Here is a 24,864-nt window from a genome sequence, read left to right on the forward strand (position 1 = left end):
AAGATATCTTCTTGTGTTTGATAATAAATAAAAAAAATTCTTCTGAGATATCTTCTAGTCTAGTTGTAAAGATGAAACTCATTTAACAATTAAAAGCTGGCTACCAAACAAATAGAGGTGGCAGCCATCACTTATTGGATGAACATAATTCGATCATGTAGGCTTTGGTGCTTCCAGCTATCATTTGGATTGCTGGCCTTGATATTTTCAGATTGTTCCATACAGAGTGAGAGTTATGAAGAGGAAAATAAAGTAGAACAAATTTATTGGGAATTTCACAAGGGGCATCAAAAGGGTTTGAGCTTCGTGAGAGAAAAGTGCGCTAAGTGAGAGTACAGTATCAAAGCACTTGTGTGTGCCATAAATCCGTTGAAACATCAATTCTGAGAGACCGATCGCAAGCATTGAGATACCGATCGTAAGCATTGAGATACCGATCAGATAAGTGTCATAAATACTTGCCGAGCATTCACAGGAAACGTAAATACGTATCACTACATACTCAAACTCAGGGTTCGCAAAAAAAAACCAATCAGACAAGAACCGATTACATAAGTGTCACAAAAGCTTCCCGTACAATAAAAACCAACGCCAATAGGTATCATTAAATACTCAAACGCTGGGTCCGTGCATTAAATCAAACTCCTGCATAAATGCCTGGGTCATACTTGGCTGAGTTCCTTCACTGTTCTGCGCACTCTGATTAGGCTGCATATTCTCAGGAACTGGAGCAGCAATATCGGCGTCAGGACATGAAGAACTGCAATTCAAAATTCATACATAATTACAATCATTACAAGTAAATATATTGAAGTAATATATACGTTATATTTGCTTACAGGCTAGTAAGTCTTGGACATTTCCTTCTATTGTGATCACTCTTCCTGCACTCAGTGCACCGACGTTTATATCGTCCTGCTAGCTTCTCATGTTGTCCTTTAAATCTTTTTGGACGACCTTTTGATTTAACTCGATTATGATCTTTTATTCTCACTTGGGCAGAACTACCTTCCTCATCTTCATTGGGTTCTTCAACATCAGCGGTTGATGAAACTAAGCTAGTAAGCTTCCCACGAATGTCGTCAAATGTTTTTTGCAGTAGGTCAACACCTTCAACAGACAACAACGCCGAATCAATCAAATCAGCTGCAACTTTGCATAATGTCGATTTCTTAACCAAAATACAACCATCAACGCTATCCTTAACTTCTTTTCCATCCTTATCAAAAACTACACCTAACTTTACACTTTTCATCCATCTTTCCAATATATACTTCTCTGGTAAATACGCAACCTGCTTCATTCGTAAAAATGATATGATATGTCGGCACGAAATACCACGAAATTCAAATCCCCGACAGCTACAATAAGCTAGATCGATATCTTTATTATGCACAAGCTCTTTTATCCGTGTAACCCCCGGTTGTACCCTCTCAATTACTTTGTACGTGCAATGAGTCTCATCTTCCTTTACAACTTCAAAGAAGCATAAAAGGCTTTCAAAGTCCTCTCGCTCAAAGATGTCAAGAATCCCTCTTGTGTAAATGCCTCCCATTTGAAGTTGCATTGGTGTGAGAAATGGAGTTGGAGGTTTTTCATTTTGATCAACATGATCAGCCAATAACTCCTTATGCCTTTGTGAAGCAAGAGCTCTTTCAAAACGTACTATAAATTCCATCAACGTGTTGTTCTTGTTAATATATTGTTTGAAAAAAGAATGACAGCTTTCGGCCCGTTGACTACTTGACATCCCAGCCGAAAACACATGTTTTACATATGATGGAACCCAATTCTCCCGCAAGGCATGAATTGCGCTCAGCCACATATGCTCTTTCAGCCCATTTTTTGTAATAACTTCATCCCATTTGGCATCAAATTCTTCTCTGCTATCTATATCCCATATGCAATTGCACAGTTCTGAAAAACACTCTCTAATGCCCACTTTCTCTATCAATTTATTCATTATATGCCATATGCAATATCTATGGAATGTTGTCGGGAAGCTTATCGCAATTGCCTTTGCAATAGCTGCATCTTGATCTGTAATGATCATTTTGGGTGCCCCATGTGGCATGACTTTCTTAAATTCCTCAAACAACCAAACAAATGCTTCTGTGGTTTCACTTGTTAGGAAAGCACAACCAAACAATATTGTTTGACGATGGTTATTAACACCTAACAAAGGCGCAAATACCATGCCATAACGGTTGGTGTTGAACGTCGTATCAAATACCACCACATCTCCAAAAATCCCATAAGCTCTTCTTGACCTTGCATCTGCCCAAAAAACATTACCCATCCTTCCTTCCGAATCTAACTTCATCTTGAAATAAAATGATTCATTTTTTTCTTGCTCTCCCAAAAAATGCTCTTTAAGAAGATCTGCATCTTGGCCAGTAACCTCTGCTCGCATGTCCCTTCGGTAATTATAGACATCTTTCCTTAAAAACCCAATATTTTCTAATCCCCCTGCTAGCACCTCAACAAGGCTTACTTGTTGATGTACTGGGATGTTAACTTCGGAAAGATGTGCATTATACACCTTTGTAGAATCTGTAAGTTTACGGTGAGATCTCAACAAATGGACTTTATCGTATGCTGTCATTTCATGGTTGTGTTCCTCCTTGAACTTTACAACAGTGTACTTATTCTTTTCATATGGCTTCAAAACTGCAAGTTTAGCCATGCAACCAGTTCGAACACATCCTCGCCTTCTTTTCTTCCGACCAACCTTGCTCTCCGTATGCCCTTGTTTAGAACATACAAATTCTTTCCTTACTACCTCCCCTGTGACTCTTGAAGTTTTGGTTGTATAACACCGAACGCCAAATCCTGCTTTTTTTGCATACACATTATACATTTTTAACACATCCTCAAGGGAATCAAATTCAAGTCCCACTTGTGGTTTGAACTCCACACTTACTTCCGGAGTCACCTCCAATTCAGACTCCATTTCAGAATTCTTTCAATTTAATCCTGGATATCACATAAACATCATAATAATGTCGGCATATGCTCCCAACCAACATTCAAATATATATTAACTACATAATTATATGCATAATAAATATAAACATGCGGTTATATTTTCACGAAACACAGTTATGAACTTGTCATGTATGGCAAATGAAACCTAAACACAAATTCTTGCTAGCATAGTTTATTCTTAATATGTGAAAAACATTTGTGAACCTCTGCTGTATGGCAAATGATACCTTCCAGATAGACTCTTTTTAGCATAGTTTATTCTTAATCTGTGAAAACCATTTTTCAACTTGTGATGTATTGTAAATCAATCAATTAACACAGCTTTTTGCTAACATAGTTTATTCTTAATCTGTGAAAGAGTTCTGAACTACTGATGTGTGGTATTCTTCTGAATTGATTGTACTAATCAACAATACTATAGTCTCTTCGTAATCTGTTTTTTCTGGTCAATCTTAATCAGTTCAAACACCGTGCTACCCCCTCCCCCCCCCTTAGGAAGCCTTTCTCAGTCTTTAGTGAAACAATGAAACAACTAACATTCAAAGTAGTGTAACTATTCAACCAAAACAAAAGTTGCGTAACTAATGGCCATATACTTGGTCAAATACTCAATTTCCCAAATATAGAATATCTCTTACCTTAGAATTCGGAGCTTCCTGTAGAAATATGACAATGGAGCAACAATCTAGCTCGATTTCAACCCCAAATATTTCTGGATTCCTCAAATATCACAATGGAGCAACAACCCAGCTTGTACAAATATGGATTCCAACTCAGAGATTTTAAAACCAACAGTATAGAACCAGAGCCAAGTGCTCATTTTGTGGTCTCCAATCATCAAGTAATGAACTCAAGGAAAAAAATATTACACGGGTAGATGAAACTTGCTTGGTATGGTATGGTATGAATCACCAAACTAGACAAATGAAAAGAGAGAAATGAATTACAGAGGTAGATGAAACTTGCTTTGTAGGTATGAATGACCAAACAAGAAAAGAGAATTAGAGGGGTAGACCATAGGGAGGGAGGGAGGAGAATATCAAACCAGAAGAGGAAAAAAAAATTGTGTTCTTCAACAGAGCTTCTGTTTTTGGAGAGAGTGAGGAGAGAGCATGCGCAAGAAGAAAAAAAGAAAGAGAATTACAGCGGTAGATCGTAGGGATGGAGGGAAGAGAATACCAAACCAGAAAAGAAATTGTGTTCTTCAAGAGAGTATTGTTTTTGGAGGGAGGGATATTTTTGGAGGGAGAGAGGAGAGAGCATGCGCATAACAGGGAGTGTTCCAGTGCAATATTTACAGCTAGAATTGCTTTTCAGAGACCCGTTGGATTATATCCAACGGTGTTCTCATATTAAGTCCTCATTTAGAGGTTCTTGCTAGAGCCTTGCCCTATATGTATATGCCCAAAAAAAATAATTAATTCCTCATAAAAAAACTCAAACTTCTTATAGAAAACTAAAAGTAATGGGTTATGGGTATATATAATATACTAATGCTATATGGGTATGGGCTGTCAGCTTTCGAGCTAAACAAGCAAAAGGCAGTGCTTTATATCATTTCAATTAATTCTCAACAGGCTCAAGAACCAGGCGTGCTGCGTGATGATGGGTATGTGTGGTTTATTTTATTTTTGTTTTATATGAGTATTTGTGTTGTGGTATATTTTCTGTAATAAGAAGTCTGAACATTCTCTTCTCCCAGAGACAGAGAGAAGAACGATATTGAGAAAGCAATTGATCTTGAAAGCAATTTAATTAGTTCTACTGGCTGGTTCTTCCGTCTTGGTAAAAACTGCAATAGAAGAAAGCATTGGCACTGGCAGCAATCAGGTTTTATTGTTCTTTCCTTGCTATTTTAATTTGCTATTGCTGTCTGTTTATGCTACAAATTTAAACATGTTTAAGAAACAACTTTCTGGAAACCTCAAGAGACAAAGAAAGAAAAAAGAATTAAAGATTGCTCAAAGCCTAAGAGGAACTTTGAACAAATATTTTCTTAAACAAACTGATACTAGTTCACTTGAAAATTTAGCTGAAGATTTACCACCACCAAATGAAAATCAAAATGATGTAAATGAAAATCAAAGTGATGACACAGATGAAAATGAGAATGAAAGAGCAGAAAATGAAAATGCAAATGCTAATGATTTAAACATTTATGATCCAAGAGTTTGGGATAATCTTGATGTTAAAATGAGAGATTTGCTTTTAGAAAATGGGCCTGTAAGAGAAACTAATTTGAAATTCCCTTTGGATGAACACTCTAGACATTTTTCCTATAATTTTTATACTAGAACATTAACAAATGGGGAGACTCGTGATAGAAGATGGCTAGTGTACTCAAAAGAGTTGGATAAGGTGTTCTGTTTTTGCTGTAAGTTGTTTAAAACAATGCAAGCTAGAAGTCAATTAGCAAGTGAAGGATCCAGAGATTGGAAACATCTTGGTGACAAGCTTAAACAACATGAAAACAGTATTGAACACCTCACTAACTAAAGGTCTTGTGTTGAATTGCAAATCAGATTGAAAACAAGTCAAACAATTGATAAAGAATTGCAAGAGCTAATCAAGAAAGATACACTACACTGGAAAAATGTTATTGTTAGAATCATTGCTGTGGTGAAATGTCTTGCTACACATAATTTGGCATTTCGTGGAACAAATGAAAAAGTTTATGACAATGGTAATGGTAACTTTTTAGGCATACTTGAAATGATTGCTGAGTTTGATCCAGTCATGCAACATCATTTTCGTCTCATTCAAGATAAGAAAATTCATTATCATTATCTTAGTCATAAAATTCAAAATGAGTTGATAGCTATTTTAGCATAAAATGTTAAAGTTGCAATCATTAAAAAAATTAAAGAGGCAAAATATTTTTCAGTGATTCTTGATTGTACCCCTGATGCAAGTCACAAAGAACAAATGACTTTAATATTAAGGTGTGTAGATGTTTCATGTACCCCTATAAATATAGAAGAGTACTTTTTAGAGTTTCTAATTGTGGAGGATACATCTGGATTGGGAAGAACAATCAGCTGAAGAATCTTTTAGAGTTACTTATTTTCTTGTCATAGTAGACATTGCTCTTGGTGAATTGAAGAGTAGGTTTGAACAATTGCATTGCTTTGAATCTATTTTTGGGTTCTTATTTGATGCTGCAAAGTTGACTTCATTGGATGCTAATCAATTGAAAGTTTCCTGTGTGAATCTTGAAAATGCCTTGAAAAATGGTGATGTTTCAGATGTTGATGCATGTAATTTACTGTCAGAATTACAGGTGTTGCAAGTGATGTTACCAAGAGAAGCATATGAAACGGATAAACCATGGACCTCCATTAAAATTCTAGAATTTGTAAAGAGTGTGGATATGTTTCCAAATGCAATGGTTGCTTATAGGATATTATTGACTATACCTATCACAGTGGCATCTGCTGAAAGAAGTTTTTCCAAATTAAAATTATTAAAATCTTACTTGCGAACCACCATGGCTCAAGATAGGTTGAATGGACTAGCAATATTGTGCATTGAAAGGGATATGTTAGAAAATATTAAATATAATGATATAATTGATGATTTTGCTTCTAAAACTGCAATAAGAAGACATTTTAAATGATATTTTGTTATTTTGTAGGTGCATATGGTGGTAATTTGCTATGATGTGGAAGATATTGGTGGTGCAGCATGTAGACATTGAAAGTTAATTTGTTGTTGAATGTAAAATTGTTCTTCATTGCCTTTTGTAAACTCTTCTAATTTTAATAAAATTAATTATTTGATAAAAATAAAATATATAATTATTAATTTATGTATAAAGGGCACACTCTTAGACTTTTGCCCAGGGCCGGCCTTGCCTGTATGGTGGATATGTTAGGCAAGGTGGGACGGGTGGAGGAGGCAGAGGAGTTGGTTTTGGGGATGACAGTGGAACCAGATGAGGCATTATGGGGTGCATTGTTGGGCGCTTGTAGGATTCATGGGAAGGTAGAGGTAGTTGAGAGAGTGGAACAGATGCTTTATGGAAGACGACTTGCTGTAGCATCTCTATTGGAAGTATTGGTAGCCGATAGCTATGATTAACATGGTGGCTGCTATCTGTGATTGTCTAGTGGTTGTCTCACTTCCTTATTTTAGGGGATGTGTTGTAATTAAATGTTTTTCTATAATTATGGGTTAAAGTTAAGGGTTGGTGTCTGTTGGCAGACAGCCCCTAGACTGACCACGTGTGTGTGTTGGTAGACAGCCCCTAGAGTGGCCACCCCAGCTTATGCATATATATACCTCTGTAATCGTGGAAACAAAAATATAATGAGAAAACACATTCTCTCTATCTTTTTCAATATGGTATCAGAGCAAGTACCTTAACAGGCCTGTCTCCATTTTCTTTTTCTTCGTTCCTTCTGTACATTCTATTCAATAATGGCAGAAGATAATCCTTTTGGCTCTGAAACTGAAAGCTTCACAGCACCTCCCTCTAGTTTTCCAGAAGCTGAAGTCTGTAGGAAATTTCAAAACATTTTTCCACAGTTCATTTGAATATTAAACATGCATTTAATCAAATTAATCGCAGCGGAAGTCTATGGTGGTTGTTTAAATTCAAAAACAAAACTTCTTCCAAGTATCTTAAGCCATGAACATTGATATGTTTTTCATAAATGAAAATTCAAGAGAAAGGATAAGATCTAATTACCCTTGAAGCAATTATATGAACCAATTTGTGTTTGGTCTTCTCTTGATGATTTCCTCTTTGTTGATATTCTCTTTGATCTTTGATCTTTGCTCTTTGATCTTTCTCCTCCATGTGAGCCACAAAAGTATATGGCCTCTAAGTCTCCACACCAATGGAACCTTGAGATGAGAAGAAGTATCTTGAGAATACTTGGATGCTAGTGTAAGATTCTCAAGATTGGTTTCAATCTAAACCACTTTGAAAGATGAAAGTGTTTCACTCTTGAAAACTCTCTTTTTTTTCTCTTTGATCTTCCAAACCCATTTGGTTGATGTTGGATTGTGTTTGTATGTTAATGAGCTTATGGAAACAATTCCCATACACATTCACTTAAGCATTTTCGGCCAAACCCCATTGGGCTTCCAAACTTGGGCCTTATGACACTTAAACCATAATATTTAGGTGTCTTAGGCCCTTGGGCTTGATACCCAACCATTTGGACTTTCCTTAACTATTACCGAGGCCCAAATACGTTTTTACACGTAGTAAATCATCCACATCAAATCAATCAAATTGATTTCCTCATTCTCATTTGTATTACTCAAAGTTAACCATTTAAGGTGTGCGATCCATTAGGTTCTAATTAGCAAGGTAGTGGGAAAATATTAGAACTCTTTCTAACCAACTGGAATTAAAACCCCCTTTTTAATTCTTCCTTTATTTGGATCGATCACAATCAATCCTAGGACTTCCACAAGCCAAGAGTGACATCTAGCAATATATCAAGGCTACCCAAGCTAACCAGAATAGATGAAGAACCTATTCAGTTGGAATTGCAATGCAATACGGTCCTTCTCTTATACAATGTTTCAAATCATATTATTAGGGTACGGATTGATTATGTCAAACCCCTAATATGATTTACAACCTCATGTGATTCAAAAGAACATGATTAAGAACAACTTTCTAAATCAAGCTCAAAATACTTTGGCCAAAGATTTACTAAATCACATCTTGAAACATTCTCCTTCTTTATCGAAAGTAGAGATTCCTTATTGTACATTCACATGCCTCCATGATGAATTAAGAGATCCCAATAACACATAAGGAAAATCTTTTACGACTTGCCTTTGTGAGCTATCAAAGATCAATAACGCATCACAAGACAACCATGATGCCTCAGGTCTAAGGACTAATTTGCATTATTGCAACTATGAGTTCTCGTTTGACATATAGATAAATACTCCATACGAGAACTGCGGTTGATCGCGTTCAGTGTACTCATTCACTAATGAGCACCCACAAACTTGTATTAGTGTCAACTACACAAATGGTTTGAGACCAACCATCCTCATTATTGAGCATACATAGTATGTGCTAATCTTGACGGTTTATCAATGCCCATTTGATAACCCTATGATTAGGAACATTTAGGGATACTACAGTTAGAGATTAAAGGTCTCCCGAATCTAAACTTCTTTAGATTACTTTATCTCTTATTTAGTACACCCTGGACTTTTGTTTCTTTACACGACATAAAAGATAACAAAATAATATTGCCCTTTATTTATCATATACGAAATGTATTCTAAGGAGATTACATCAAATGTATTGGCTCTTAGGGCACATTTCTAACAATCTCCCACTTGCACTAGAGCCATTTAGCCATGTATCTAATACCCATTTTCTCTGTATGTCTATCCAGTTGTGACTGTGACATAGGCTTAGTGCATGGATCTGTTACGTTGTTTGCAGATGCCCCATCTAATGGTAACATTTTTCTATGTGTTTGGATCTCTGATGAGACCTAGGTTCCTTGGCTTGAGCTATCGCCCCATTGTCATCACACAGTAAAGGTACTTGTGACATTATGGTTAGAACCACATTTAGTTCGGTAATGAACCTTTTATCCAAACAGATTTTATTGTAGCTTCTAAAGAGACAATGTAATCAACTTCAGTTGTTCTCCAACTAACTACGTGTCCATTCAAAATGAAGACGTACCCTTAGGTGGATTTGCAATCATTGATAATAGATATATTATCCGAATCAGTAAATGCTTCCACTTGCTACTCTGATGTTCCTCCCAGATGAGGAACATGTCCTTAGTCCTTCTTAAGTATTTAAGAACATACTTGACTGCTCCCAATTGATCCAATCATGGGCTTGATTTATATCTTCTAGTTATACTCGTATAACCGATATCATGTCTTGTACATGCTATGACATATATGAGAATCCCTATTGCATATGCATAAGAGATTTTTACTCATCTACTGTATCTCATAATGAGTTTTTGGACACATTCTCTTAGAAAAGTGAAGTCCATGTCATACTGGAAGTAAACTTTTCTTAGACTGTTCCATATAAAATCTCCTTAGCATCTTATCAGCATACAAGGATTGAGATGATCCAATCATTCTCTTAGATCTATCAAGATAAATCTTTATCTCAAGTATGTAAGATGCTTCTTTAAAATCTTTCGTTAAGAATGATTTTAATGAGTCACAGCTTCACTGAAGATATCATTCCTATATCGTTTCCGATAAGTAGTATGTCATCTACATACATCACTAGGAATACTACTAAACTCCCACTGACCTTTTGTACACTCATTGGTCATCCATGTTTTGTATGAAGTCAAACGATTTGACAACTTCATCAAATAGGATGTTTCAACTCCAAGAACCTTGCATCAACCCGTAAATGGATCAATGTGGTTTGCATACCTTATGCTTATCAACTTCAGAAATGAAGCCTTCAAGTTGATCTATATATAGTTCTTCCTGAAGGTGGCCATTCAGAAAAGCCGTCTTCACATCCATTTTGACAAATCTCATAATCATGGTATGCAGCTATTGCAAGCCAAATCCGAATAGACTTTGTCATAGTGACAGGAGAGAAGGTTTCTTCATAGTCAATTCCTTCTCTTTGCTTGTAGCACTTTGCTACTAGCCTTGCTTTGTAGGTTTCTACTATCCCATCTGAGCCTATCTTCCTCTTAAAGATCCATTTATTCCCTATTGGTACAATACCAGGAGGAGGATCACTATAGTCCAGACTTTGTTGGTATACGTAGAACCCATTTCAGATTTCATGGCTCCAAGCCTTTTCTATGAGTCAATGTCTGACATTGCCTCATTGTAGTTCGAAAGGTCCTTCGATATCCTTACAATTACTTAGGAGATTTAACTCTCCTTTGTTGTCGTGAAGGAAACCACAATACCTTTTAGGCATTCTGCTAACCCTTCTTGAACTACGTGGAGTCTGTGTTACAACAGGTTTGTGGATCTGGGATTGCACTTAGTTCAGTGTTAATTTCTAGCTCATTGGACAATTCCTTGAGTTCTATCTCATGTCCCCCTTTTCCCATCAAGAGTGTATTCTCCTTTTAGGAAGGTAGCTGACCTTGTGACAAACAACTTTTGCTTGTTGATGTGATAGAAGTAATATCCCATAGTTTCCTTGAGATACCCTATAAATCTACACTTCACTAACCTTGCATTTAGTTTATCCACATCTTGCCTTTACATATGCTGGACAACCCCAAATCTTGATCTAATCAAGACTTGGTTTCTTCCCAAATCACATTTCAAATGGAGTTTGTGGAACGGATTTTGGAAGACACTCTATTTAACAAATGAATTGCAGTTTCAAGTGCATATCCCTAAAAGGATATAGGTAAATTAGTACAAGTCATGCAACTCATTTTAGAAACTCCATTATGTTGTGGAATTCCTGGTGGAGTCCATCGTGATAAGATGCCATGTTCCTTGAGGTAATCAAGAAACTCTGTGCTTAAGTATTCACATCCTCGATCGAATCTAAGGATTTTAATACTCTTGCTTGTTTGGTTTTCAACTTCATTTCTGAATTCCTGAAACTTTTCAAAATTCAGATTTATGCTTCATTAAGAATAAATACCCTAACCGTGAATGATCATCGGTAAAGGTAATGAAGTATGAATAACAACCCTCTGTGTTTGTATACAAAAATCCACAAACATCTTAGTGAATTAATCCCAACAGTTCTGTAACTCTTTCTCCTTTACCAGTGAAAGGAGACTTGGTCATTTTCTCATGTAGACAAGATTCACAAGTAGGCATAGGAACATGATCAAGTGATCCAAAAGGTTCCATCGTTTGCCATCCGGTGAATTCTATCTTGGCTAATGCTTCCAAGTTTAAGGTGTCACAACTTAGTTGCGGTATCCACATCTCTAGGCCTCTCAGGTCTAGCTGCATCTTTATCCATATACAGTTAATGCTACCATTCATTTCTAAAATGAAAAGAGACCATCAATCAAAATTGCATAAGCAACGATTTGATTGATATGTGAAATAGAACAAAGCATTTTGTCAAACAAAACATCAAATCCATTTCTTAAAATATAGAGACGGATATTAAGTTCTTTACACATCTAGAAATGAAATAACAATTATTTCAAATTTAGGTCTTCTTCGGATGGTAGTTTGAGATGTTAGGTGCCTATTGCATTGGCAACTACATTAGTGCTATTTCCCACGGTTAGCACCATTTCTCATTTTCCAAGTCTTCTACTCCCACTAGTTCATGCACACAATTGCATATATGTTGACTAGCTCCTGAATCAACTATTCAGTTTAGAAGCTTTAACTGTAATTACTAATTTTAGAACAAGAGAGTGACCTTCTGAAGGTTTTTCTCTTGAGGTTTGCAAGACATCTCTTGCAATTCCTCTTCCAATGTCCATCCTTGTCACAGTGAAAACAAGTACCTTTCAGTTACTTGTCTTTCTTTTGTATTCTTTCTTCCTTGGGTTTTTAGAAAAAATTTCTTCTTATTTCCTTTATCCTTACCTTTTGTTTGGATTTGGAAAAAGAAGAACCCTTCTAAAATTTGCAACTATCCTCTTAACCCTTTATCTTTCGAGATATTTATTTAAGCTACTATAGCTATATTGAGTAGCTCATATAGGGTATCATTCATCTTTCCCATATTATAGTTCATAACATATTGGGATTAACTAATGATAAGGATGAAAGAAAGAATCTTGTTGAACTTCAACATCAAAGAAAAATCCATATTTTTCAATATCTTATGTAATGATATTACATTGAGATCATGTTGATTAACCGGGAACCCACTTACCATTCTTGTCAAAACAAGTTCACATATGGTAATGTAAGCTAGGAGTAGCTTCACCTTTTCATGGATGCCAACATGTAACTTTTACCTCGGTTGTCATCTGACACATGCTTCTTATAAGCCTTTGTCTCATCCTCAATGGCATATGGACCAAGAGGGGTATGTGGTGGGGTTTTTCTTATACACAACTAATCTTATCCAATTATAGGACAAGTTGGTGTTTGTGCAATCAAACCGAATAGTTCGTGTCATCTTGGACGTTTGAGTCAAGTATCTTCGAGATTGGGTTTGTGATGGTTAATTTGAAATTCTGCAAAAACGTAAATAGTTTTTAATTTAGATTAATCTTCTACCAAGGACTTAGGGTCTTTAAGTCATGATGGTAGCTCCCACTATTTTTGGCAAATTTCATATCCCTCCTGAAATCCGAGAGTTTCCGTTGAAACTCTTAGTGGGGATGGGAGTCTCACTTTCACATAGTTTTCCTCAACCTAACAGTTTGTTGGATTGCTATGATACTAATGAGAGGATACTCTTATCCAATCACATCATTAATGTGAATACCCATCACTATGGCCTCTAGAGAACTAGACCTCAACCTAACAGTTTGTTGGTTTCGTTCGTCTTAGTTAAGTTATTCCCACTATGCTTGTGGGTATAGGGTTTCAAGTGTGACCTCAACCTAACAGTTTGTTGGCCACACTCGTTATCTATCCGCACTACATCAAGTATGTGTAATAGGCTTCCCTTGGATGGTTACAAGTACTGGATGTTGCCTAACTGAGGTCCAACAAGGTGTAAATGTGCCACCCAATAAGAGACTACCACGGTGGAAGGCCACAAAATAGCATTCAAAGTGTCATTTCGCTTATCAACTTAATATTGCTTTGAGGGTAGTTAAATTGGTCTCATTTTAATCCAATTTTAATCCTATTAAAATTACTTATTTAATCTCATTAAATGGTTCCCAGTGCAATATATTAGTAGAACACAATACTCCCACTAAATGTTTTAGAAACCATTTGCTTGAGATAGTGGAAATACATGATACTACTAATTGATTAATTATCATCATTACCGAACATTCCAATTGCATTGGGCTTGTAGGATGATTATGGACTTTCTTGTTGATCTAACACGAGCCACCATGTTGGATCATGGTCTTGGATGGTGATTCATTTTAATTACGCGCGCATAAAAATAAATTAGGCATGAAAGCCATTTCATTATTACATAGCCAAATAAATTAGGCATGAAAGCCATTTCATTATTACATAGCCAATCAAAATCGAATACATATCCAATAAGCGGCCAATCACATAGCTCAATTGTTTGGTCTAAGTCCATAACCATCCTTTAATTATTTAAACGCTTTAAACAATTAAACTAGCAATGTAAAAACATGCTCTTGGGTTGCATACATATATATGGGTTTAATTCAAGTGGTAACCATATTCAAATAAAATAAATTTACCATGGAGTGAAAACATTTTACTACAATAGTAAATGTAATTGTAGAAACCTTTTAAGCATAGTTACACTTATCATATATTGCAACTATATCCAAAACTATTCAACAATTAATAATGGATCCAAAGTTGATCCACTAGGGTGTGGGGTTAAAGCATGCATTTGTATAATACAAAGTGGTGATCATAATTTTTTCAACTAAGTGAATAATCATGAATGTGACTAGGTAGGCCAACCACACTCACCAAAGTAATCAAAATTAATTTTAGTGTGGTAGGTAAATAATTAGTGATATGAATAAATTGATCAACTTTTGCATTTTAGATCAAATCACCATTATTTACATCTAGATAGTCCTCACACACTCATCAAAGTAATCTTATTAATTTTAGTGTGGTGGGTAAATGTTTATTGAGTGTAAACATTTTTGAAAAACTTTTAATTTAATAATAAAACATCATCATCATCTTTTGACCTATCTTGGTGGAAAATTCCACTAAAAACAATCATCAAAATTAGTCACATAACTTATGGATCAAAAAGATCCCATAACAAGAACATCAAGAACACCAAGAACATGCATATGAACTAATATGAATGTTCATGCAATTTCCGGAAAAATCCATATTCCATTTTAACTATCTCATGCTCTTAATATCATATATTTCATGAAGTTAAAATCATGGGGGATTTAATGCAACTATGCTCTAATATTCATATATACAATTATGAATACAAAGAGAGCATCAATCATCAAAACATAAATCCGGAAATTCAAAATCCCAAACAAACCCTTTCACTCCATTTGATTTTTATTCAATCATATCAAAATAAATCAAGTATAACTATTATACTTTTAAATGAATTTACAACCCATATATGCATCTCTAAACCCTAAAAACATATCAAGTTCATGAACTATGGCTCTGATACCAATTGTAGGAAATTTCAAAACATTTTTCTAAAGTTCATTTGAATATTAAACATGCATTTAATCAAATTAATCGCAGCGGAAGTCTATGGTGGTTGTTTAAATTCAAAAACAAAACTTCTTCCAAGTATCTTAAGCCATGAACATTGATATGTTTTTCATAAATGAAAATTCAAGAGAAAGGATAAGATCTAATTACCCTTGAAGCAATTATATGAACCAATTTGTGTTTGGTCTTCTCTTGATGATTTCCTCTTTGTTGATCTTCTCTTTGATCTTTGATCTTTGCTCCTTGATCTTTCTCCTCCATGTGAGCCACAAAAGTATATGGCCTCTAAGTCTCCACACCAATGGAACCTTGAGATGAGAAGAAGTATCTTGAGAATACTTGGATGCTAGTGTAAGATTCTCAAGATTGGTTTCAATCTAAACCACTTTGAAAGATGAAAGTGTTTCACTCTTGAAAACTCTCTTTTTTCTCTCTTTGATCTTCCAAACCCATTTGGTTGATGTTGGATTGTGTTTGTGTGTTAATGAGCTTATGGAAACAATTCCCATACACATTCACTTAAGCATTTTCGGCCAAACCCCATTGGGCTTCCAAACTTGGGCCTTATGACACTTAAACCATAATATTTAGGTGTCTTAGGCCCTTGGGCTTGATACCCAACCATTTGGACTTTCCTTAACTATTACCGAGGCCCAAATACGTTTTTACACATAGTAAATCATCCACATCAAATCAATCAAATTGATTTCCTCATTCTCATTTATATTACTCAAAGTTAACCATTTAAGGTGTGCGATCCATTAGGTTCTAATTAGCAAGGCAGTGGGAAAATATTAGAACTCTTTCTAACCAACTGGAATTAAAACCCCCTTTTTAATTCTTCCTTTATTTGGATCAATCACAATCAATCCTAGGACTTCCACAAGCCAAGAGTAACATCTAGCAATATATCAAGGCTACCCAAGCTAACCAGAATAGATGAAGAACCTATTCAGTTGGAATTGCAATGCAATACGGTCCTTCTCTTATACAATGTTTCAAACCATATTATTAGGGTACGGATTGATTATGTCAAACCCCTAATATGATTTACAACCTCATGTGATTCAAAAGAACATGATTAAGAACAACTTTCTAAATCAAGCTCAAAATACTTTGGCCAAAGATTTACTAAATCACATCTTGAAACATTCTCCTTCTTTATCGAAAGTAGAGATTCCTTATTGTACATTCACATGCCCCCATGATGAATTAAGAGATCCCAATAACACATAAGGAAAATCTTTTACGACTTGCCTTTGTGAGCTATCAAAGATCAATAACGCATCACAAGACAACCATGATGCCTCAGGTCTAAGGACTAATTTGCATTATTGCAACTATGAGTTCTCGTTTGACATATAGATAAATACTCCATACGAGAACTGCGGTTGATCGCGTTCAGTGTACTCATTCACTAATGAGCACCCACAAACTTGTATTAGTGTCAACTACACAAATGGTTTGAGACCAACCATCCTCATTATTGAGCATACATAGTATGTGCTAATCTTGACGGTTTATCAATGCCCATTTGATAACCCTATGATTAGGAACATTTAGGGATACTACAGTTAGAGATTAAAGGCCTCCCGAATCTAAACTTCTTTAGATTACTTTATCTCTTATTTAGTACACCCTGGACTTTTGTTTCTTTACACGACATAAAAGATAACAAAATAATATTGCCCTTTATTTATCATATACGAAATGTATTCTAAGGAGATTACATCAAATGTATTGGCTCTTAGGGCACATTTCTAACAAAGTCAACCCAAACCAACGACTGTGCTCTGTGTTGTTAAATGAGTTTAACTATCTTCCATGGTCTAGAGCAGTATCTCTTGCCCTTGGAGGAAGATCCAAACTTGGATTTATTAATGGAAGCATTGAGGCACCTGACGCCTCATCTCCGAAGTATGAAGCATGGCTGTGCAAAGACCAACTAGTCATGTCATGGCTCCTCAACTCCATGGATCCTAAGCTGTCTGAAATCTTCAATGCAGCTCGAGTCAAAGATATGTATGGAAATCAAAACAATGCAGCTCGAGTGTTCCAACTTAAGAAGAATCTTGCAAGTCTCCAACAAGGTGATAAATCCTTTGTTCATCATCTCGGTTGCATGAGAAATATGTGGAATGAACTAGATATGTATCGACCACATACTATCGATGCTGCCGTACTGTTAAAAAGGTCTGAGGAAGACAAAATCTTTCATTTGCTAGCAAGTTTGGGGTCTGAATATGAAGATCTTAGAAGCCATATTCTAATGAACCCCGAACTTCCATCATTTGCAAGTGTTTGCACTACTGTCCAGTGAGAAGAAGTACGTAGGAAAGTCATGAATGTTGACACAAATTCTAGTATGTCTGAGGCTAGAGCTTTTGTGACAAACCACAAATCATCTGGAGATAAAGTGTACAAGGGAAAAAGGCCATATCTGAAGTGTTTACACTGCAATAATGTTGGACATCTAATAGATCGATGTTGGATATTACACCCTGAGTTGAAGCCAAAGTTTGAGAACAAGCCTTCAAGAGACTACAAGGGCTCACAAACCAGATCACATACAAACAAAAACCATGTTGCTGCTGCCACATCAATTAAAGGGCTGATAAACTTCACAGCCAATCCGGCTGACTTGATAAATGAGTTCTCAGCCTATCTTCAAACCAAAAAAGGAAGCACAGGTGAAGTATTGACTGGTGAAAATCAAACTGCTCTTCTTGGGCAGTTTGCAGGATTCTTAGCTGAGTCTAATCGTGTACCTCAAAGAAATATTCCAGGTATTTGATCGGTTCATAATTGTATATCATTTTGTACCCTTCTAGCTTATGATTTGGTTATGTTTTTTAGTTAAACTTGTGCTTTTAATCCTTTTTGTGTTTATCTTTCAGCTTTAGGTAACAATGATGGCTTTGGATATGAAATGATATAATCCATGCATGTTAAAGCCTGATTTGGATAAAGGGAAGAAGTGCTTAAAGACAAACTCATTTTGGCTACAGCCCCCTGCCAGTCCAGTTCCGTAGGTCATATTGCAAGCTTTGTTTCAGCAACCTACACAGCTCGGATGAGGCAGCATTCTTCATGAAAGTTGTTCCAATGGGTGTATACTATAACATATCCAAAATTCAGCCCCATTGGATAAATATGGAGTCTGTCACCTAGCAAACACAGAACCATGCTCAGGATGGATTTTTGTCAGCGAGCAAAACGAGTTAACAATTTGTTTTGGCCTTAACTTCTTCATCCGAGCTTGGATTGGGCCAATACTTGTGTGGTTGGATCAGACACATTCTGAACTTCAATTTGGAGTACTTAAAAGTCGTCATTTGCTTAAGAGAAGCCCAAATTGTAAGCCCTTGAAGTTGCTGGTCATGCTGACCTCAGGATGAGCTGGTTGGAAGCTTGGTCATGGTGAGCTAGGCATGAGCTATTGTAGCTGGTTGGAAGCTTGGTCATGGTGACATGAAGATGAGCTAGGGCTGCTGGTGGGATTTATTGGTGAAGTGCAGCAACCAATTCAAATTTTCTAATACAAGTGCATCAACCAATTCAAGATTTTATAATACAAGTGTTGTATGCATTAGCCATATTGAATTCAGATTTTCTCTTCCCTTAGGCCTATAAATAGGGATGTTCTCTAAGCTTGTAAACACACCCCAAGGGGGGGAGCTCTCAAACACTTCTCTAGAGCTCCCTTCCCTTCTCTCCCTCAAATTCTCTTAGTTTCTCTTTCTAGTTTTCAATTGTTATAATGAGATCTTTGTGCTGAAATTCTCCTTAAGTTTTTCTTAGTTCCACTTTACTTTTCATTATGTAAATTCTTTTCTTTAGTTTCAAGTTTGATTAGTTTCCAAGTTTCAATTATGGTTTTTGTTCTTATTCATTATGCTTATAAGTTAATATGCTAGTTTGAATGATTGATCACCATTTAGGCTTGCATGTTAGCTATCTTGGTTTGAATTAAGAGTAGACACCATGCTTTAATTCGAATTGAACTATGAATAGGAAGAGTATGTATGGACATTCGACAACAGGGATTAGATACATGCTTGGTTGTTTAAATTGTTCTTCTATGCTTAATGGGTTCCTAATGCTTAATTTTAGGTTAGACAACAAATGATCAAATTAGGGAATTAGGAACACAAGGTTATGACCACACACCATGGCTTAATCATACTTTAGCTAGAACCAATCCATTAATCTAATTGAACTTGGGAACTTATTTGCTTGAGTTAGTTATTTCTTTCTTCCTTGTTTTATTTATTTCCTTTCTTTTTCATTTCTGTTTTGTGTAGGGAAACTAAATTGGATCATTCAATCACCAATCCCTGTGGAATCGACCTCGCACTTACATACGCTAAACTACCAACGGTTCGTGCACTTGCGAGTATCACAAGTTGAGGATGCAACTGAATCCATTTTGGTGCAGCTGTATCTACGCAACAGTATTATGTGTGCTCTTTCAACTGCTCTAAATGTTAGTCATTCTCATGATTTTTGGATTATAGACTCAGGTGCCACTGATCACATGACAAATCAATATTCAAAGCTATACAATTTTGAAAGCTACACTAAACCATCACTAGTTTCTGTAGCAAATGGTAGAGGTGTACCCGTTCTAGGTAGAGGGAAAGTTAAACTGACTTCAGATAGTGTTGAGTCCACAGCATTATATGTTCCATCGTTCCCTTTTCAATTGTTGTCAGTAGGAAGAATTACAAATTCTCTCAACTGTCGTGCAATTTTCTCTCCTCACAATGTTGTTTTTCAGGATCTAGCCACCAAGAAGCTGATTGGTGAAGGTCACTACCTAAATGGGCTGTACTATTTTTCAAAGGACCTTAATGTTCCAAAAGGGTTCCAAGTCAGTTCAAATCTAGAACACCAGTTGTGGCACCAACGTCTAGCACATCCCTCAGAATTTGTTTTGTCTACTTTGTTTCCTAGTTTATGCAAATCCTCACTTGTATGTGAAATTTGTCATTTGTCAAAATTTACTAGACTTCCATTTAACTCTTCCATATCTAGAGCTAGCAAGCTTTTTGAGATGGTGCACTCCGATGTTTGGGGACCTGCACCTCTAGAGTCTTTTGATGGTTATAGGTACTACGTTACTTTTGTTGATGATTTTTCAAGAGTCACTTGGTTGTACCTCCTAAAATTCAAAAGTGAAGTCATGGATGCTTTCAAGAATTTTCATAATCTTGTCATGAACCATTTTTCATCTCAAATTCACATACTAAGGTCTGATAATGGCACTGAATATACATCCAAAAATATGACTGACTATTTGAGCACGCATGGAATTATACATCAAACAAGTTGTGTAGGTACTCCTCAGCAAAATGGAATTGCCGAAAGGAAGAATAGAGACCTACTTGAGGAAACCAGGGCTCTAATGTTACAAATGAATGTGCCTAAGAGGTTTTGGTCTCAAGGAGTTCTTGCAGCCACCTACCCCATCAACAGACTGCCTAGTCGTGTTCTGGATTCAAAATCACCATATGAGGTCATGCAAAACAAAAACATTAACCTTTCCCATCTGAGAATCTTTGGATGTACGTGTTATGCTCATATTCAATCCCATCACCGAGACAAGCTGGATCCCAAGGCAGTTAAATGTGTTTTCATGGGTTACTCCTCCACTCAAAAAGGTTACAAATGTTACAATCCATGTTCCAGGAAGCTATTTGTCTCAAGAGATGTAAGGTTTGATGAGATCAAACCTTATTTCAACAAACCATCAGATCAAAATCGTCAGGGGGAGCAATTACTGGATCTCTTTCCATTACCAAATTCAGGGGAAATAAGTGATTGTGTTCATTCAGTACCTCACGACAATGACTCTCATGCAACCATTAATGACAACGTGATTATTGGAGATGAAACTGAAGCCTCAAAAGCACAAGTTGTTCCTCATGACAATGACACATCATCTATAGAGGAGAGTGGAGCTGAACCTACTATAATCCCATCTCAACCTTGAAGGAATCCAACTCGAGATAGGCATCCACCATCAAGGCTACAAGACTATGTAACGTACAATGCAAGGTACCCAATTCACAAGTATGTAAATTACTCCAAAGTCTCTCACTCCCATGCAGCTTTTCTCAGTAAACTGTCAAATGAAAGTGAACCGAGGAATTTTCAAGAAGCCAATCTTCAAGATGTTTGGAGGCTAGCCATGGAAGAAGAACTCAAGGCTTTGGATGAAAATAAAACCTGGAGTGTAGTCCAACTTCCAAAGGGAAAGAAGGTGGTAGGCAGTAGGTGGATCTACAAAACCAAGTTTAATTCTGATGGCTCAATTGAAAGACACAAGGCAAGATTGGTGGCTCGCGGTTTCACTCAAACGTTTGGAGTTGATTATAAGGAGACATTTGCTCCCGTGGCTAAGATGAGTACAGTGAGGGTTTTGTTATCTGTTGCAGTTAATCATGAGTGGCCGTTGTACCAAATGGATGTAAAAAATGCCTTTTTGCATGGAGACCTTGAAGAGGAAGTTTACATGCAATTGCCTCCTGGTCATCCACAAGCACAGAATTCAGGTATGGTTTGCAAGCTTCACAAGTCAATTTATGGATTGAAACAATCTCCACATGCTTGGTATGCCAAGCTGAGCTCAGTACTTGAAAAAATTGGTTTCAAGAGAAGTCATGCTGATTCATCCTTGTTTGTTCGAACTGGATTAGTTGGTAAACTAGTTGTTCTAATCTATGTTGATGATATTATCATCACAGGTGATAATATTGATGAGATTAACACTCTTAAGCATTCTCTTCATCAGAAATTTGCCATTAAAGACTTAGGAGTGTTAAAATACTTCCTTGGGATTGAAATGGCTACTTCTCCCAAGGGAATGTTTTTAAGTCAACGGAAATATGTGATTGACTTGCTTCAAGAAGTGAAGATGATGGATTGCAAACCGGCTCGTACCCCTCTTGATAGCAAATTGAAGTTAGACTTGGAAGGATAGCCTCTCAGTGATATAGTTTACTACCAAAGACTGGTGGGTAAGCTTATATATCTCACCATTACTAGACCGGATATAACTTACGCCGTCAGTCTTGTAAGCCAATTCATGCATGCACCCAGTGAGGCTCATTTAAATTTTGTTAAAAGAATTCTAAGATACCTCAAGGGCTCTATTGGTCGAGGAATTATCATGAAGAACAATGGTCATACTCAAATCATGGCATACACCGATGCTGACTGGGCAGGGAATGCTATTGATAGAAAATCAACTACTAGCTACTGCACGTTTGTTGGAGGAAACATCGTGACATGGAAGAGCAAAAAGCAAAATGTAATTGCTTGCTCAAGTGCCGAAGCAGAGTACAGAGCCATGGCTTCCACTGCATGTGAACTCATTTGGCTCAAGGGCCTTATCTCAGACTTGGGTTTTTCAAGCAACAAACCTATGTCTCTTTTTTGTGACAATCAGGCAGCTATGCATATTGCCTCCAATCCCGTGTTCCATGAACGCACCAAACACATTGAACTTGACTGTCACTATGTTCGTGAACAAGTTCAGTCCAAGGTAATTCAAACCACATTCACTCGAAGCCATGATCAACTTGCTGACGTTTTCACCAAGTCTCTTGCTTCCACTCAATTTCAACGTTTGCTCTCCAAGCTTGGATCAATTAACCTCCTTGATCCAGCTTGAGGGGGAGTATTGGAAGTATTGGTAGCCGATAGCTATGATTAGCATGGTGGCTGCTATCTGTGATTGTCTAGTGGTTGTCTCACTTCCTTATTTTAGGGGATGTGTTGTAATTAAATGTTTTTCTATAATTATGGGTTAAAGTTAAGGGTTGGTGTCTGTTGGCAGACAGCCCCTAGACTGACCACGTGTGTGTGTTGGTAGACAGCCCCTAGAGTGGCCACCCCAGCTTATGCATATATATACCTCTGTAATCGTGGAAACAAAAATATAATGAGAAAACACATTCTCTCTGTCTTTTTCAATAATCTCTGTCATGCATTTACAGTGAAGTGCTTGCAAAAGGTCATCAGCAGGGGCGGTCCTACGCCTAGGGCAAGGTAGGCTGCTGCCTACCCCAAAATTTTCAAAAATAAAAAATACCCATATAGAATAGGCCAACACATGTGAAACATACAAACCTATGCCCACCCAAAAAGCAACCCACATGTATGCATAACCTAAAATTGATCTCCTCTTTAATTACCTACCCCAAAATGTTAAGATTTTGTATATGACAACATTGAATCTAATATATTTTAAATAGGTTAGAAGTTATGTGTTCTAATCTATTCTAGAGTTTACTTAAGAATGAATTATAATTTCCTGACTTTGTTGAAATTAATTAGTTCTTTGATTTTTGGAATTTTGTTGAGATGTTTGATTTGATATTGGTATTGTTGAAATGTTTTGATTTGTTGTTGGTATGTTAATGTTTGATTAAAGGCATTGATGTTATTATGAGAATTTATTTGGATTTTTGTTGGGATGTTGGATTAAATAGGTTATCTTTTGTTATGCCGGATCACAATCCGAACCCTAAGAAAACAAAGAATTTGTTGTAAATTTTTTTAAAGAAAAAGAATAGTTTTTTTTTTGCTAAACTTTAATTTCTATATAGAGATGCATTTGAGGATAAGGCTCATTATATCCCCACTACTAGGTGTATATTTTTATGTTTATTAATGAGATTCACTCATAACCTTAAGTTTTTAATGTAAGTTTCGCCCAGTCGGATTTCAAATCCTGGATCCGCCACTGGTCATCAGTGAGTTTGATTTCTCAAGTCTGGGGTAAACAAGCTTGCGTTGCATATAGAAAGTTGGTTTCTAGTTACTGGGAGTTCTTAGCCTAGGAATTTTTGCAGGGAACAGATGGAACAGATTATAGATGGATGTCCTCTCTCTACCATTGTTAAAGCATATTAGTTTATGCATAAGTATAGGTTGATGGCAATGGACGAAAATGCTACAGACGGTAAACCACCCAAGGATGTAAGAATTTGTCAGTTCTGCCCCTCTCAGACTGAAAGAAAAATGCCATCAAACGCCTCTCCCGCTACGACAGCTCATATCGACAAGAGTAAGAAAATTAGGGGTTTACTCTTGGTATACAGATATTGAAAAGAGATTGATTTTTGAATATACAGAACCAAACTTTGGCGGATGCCATCATTTCTTATAGATCTTGACACCAGGTCATCTTGCAGCTTCAGTCACTCACTCACCAACAATAGAAAAACTTCTTAGCTAAGGACATATACAAGGTCTCTTCCCAAACACAGGTTTTTTCAGGTAAATATATCATCTCTTCCCTAGCCAGCACACACCTTCAGGTTAAAGTTCAAAGCTTGATGCCAGAGCGGGTAAAAGCTTGCAAGTTTACAAAAGCCAGGACAACTTTGTGAGCATATGCTAATTTCCCAAAATTATTTAACTGACAGAGTAGATGTCAAGTTCATTTCGTTTAATAATATCAGAGTCTCAAAACAAAACATGCACCATTTCCAGTTAAATTGCACTGAGTGAAGCGTTTCCTACTTTTAGGAGAAGGGGGAAAAGGAGCCTTTGTGATATACGGAACATTACCATTGTCGAGCCTAATAGCGTGGGCTTGTAACAAATCAAAGCATTAAC

At 36.5% G+C, this 24,864-nt stretch overlaps 1 protein-coding gene across 1 annotated transcript; it reads right to left on the reverse strand.

The window, feature by feature from the left end:
• Positions 1-612: 612 nt before the first annotated feature.
• Positions 613-2,953, reverse strand: LOC148292746 (protein FAR1-RELATED SEQUENCE 5-like). Its single transcript, XM_088243979.1, has 3 exons — positions 1,775-2,953; positions 840-1,294; positions 613-760 (listed from the first exon to the last, which is right to left on the reverse strand). The coding sequence occupies exons 1-3, from the start codon at positions 2,951-2,953 to the stop codon at positions 613-615; spliced, it is 1,782 nt and encodes a 593-aa protein (XP_088100105.1).
• Between the last annotated feature and the right edge of the window lie 21,911 nt (positions 2,954-24,864).

Source organism: Prunus avium, chromosome 7 (assembly GCF_965620075.1).
Source record: "Prunus avium chromosome 7, drPruAviu1.hap1.1, whole genome shotgun sequence".
In the NCBI taxonomy this organism is placed as follows: Eukaryota; Viridiplantae; Streptophyta; class Magnoliopsida; order Rosales; family Rosaceae; genus Prunus; species Prunus avium.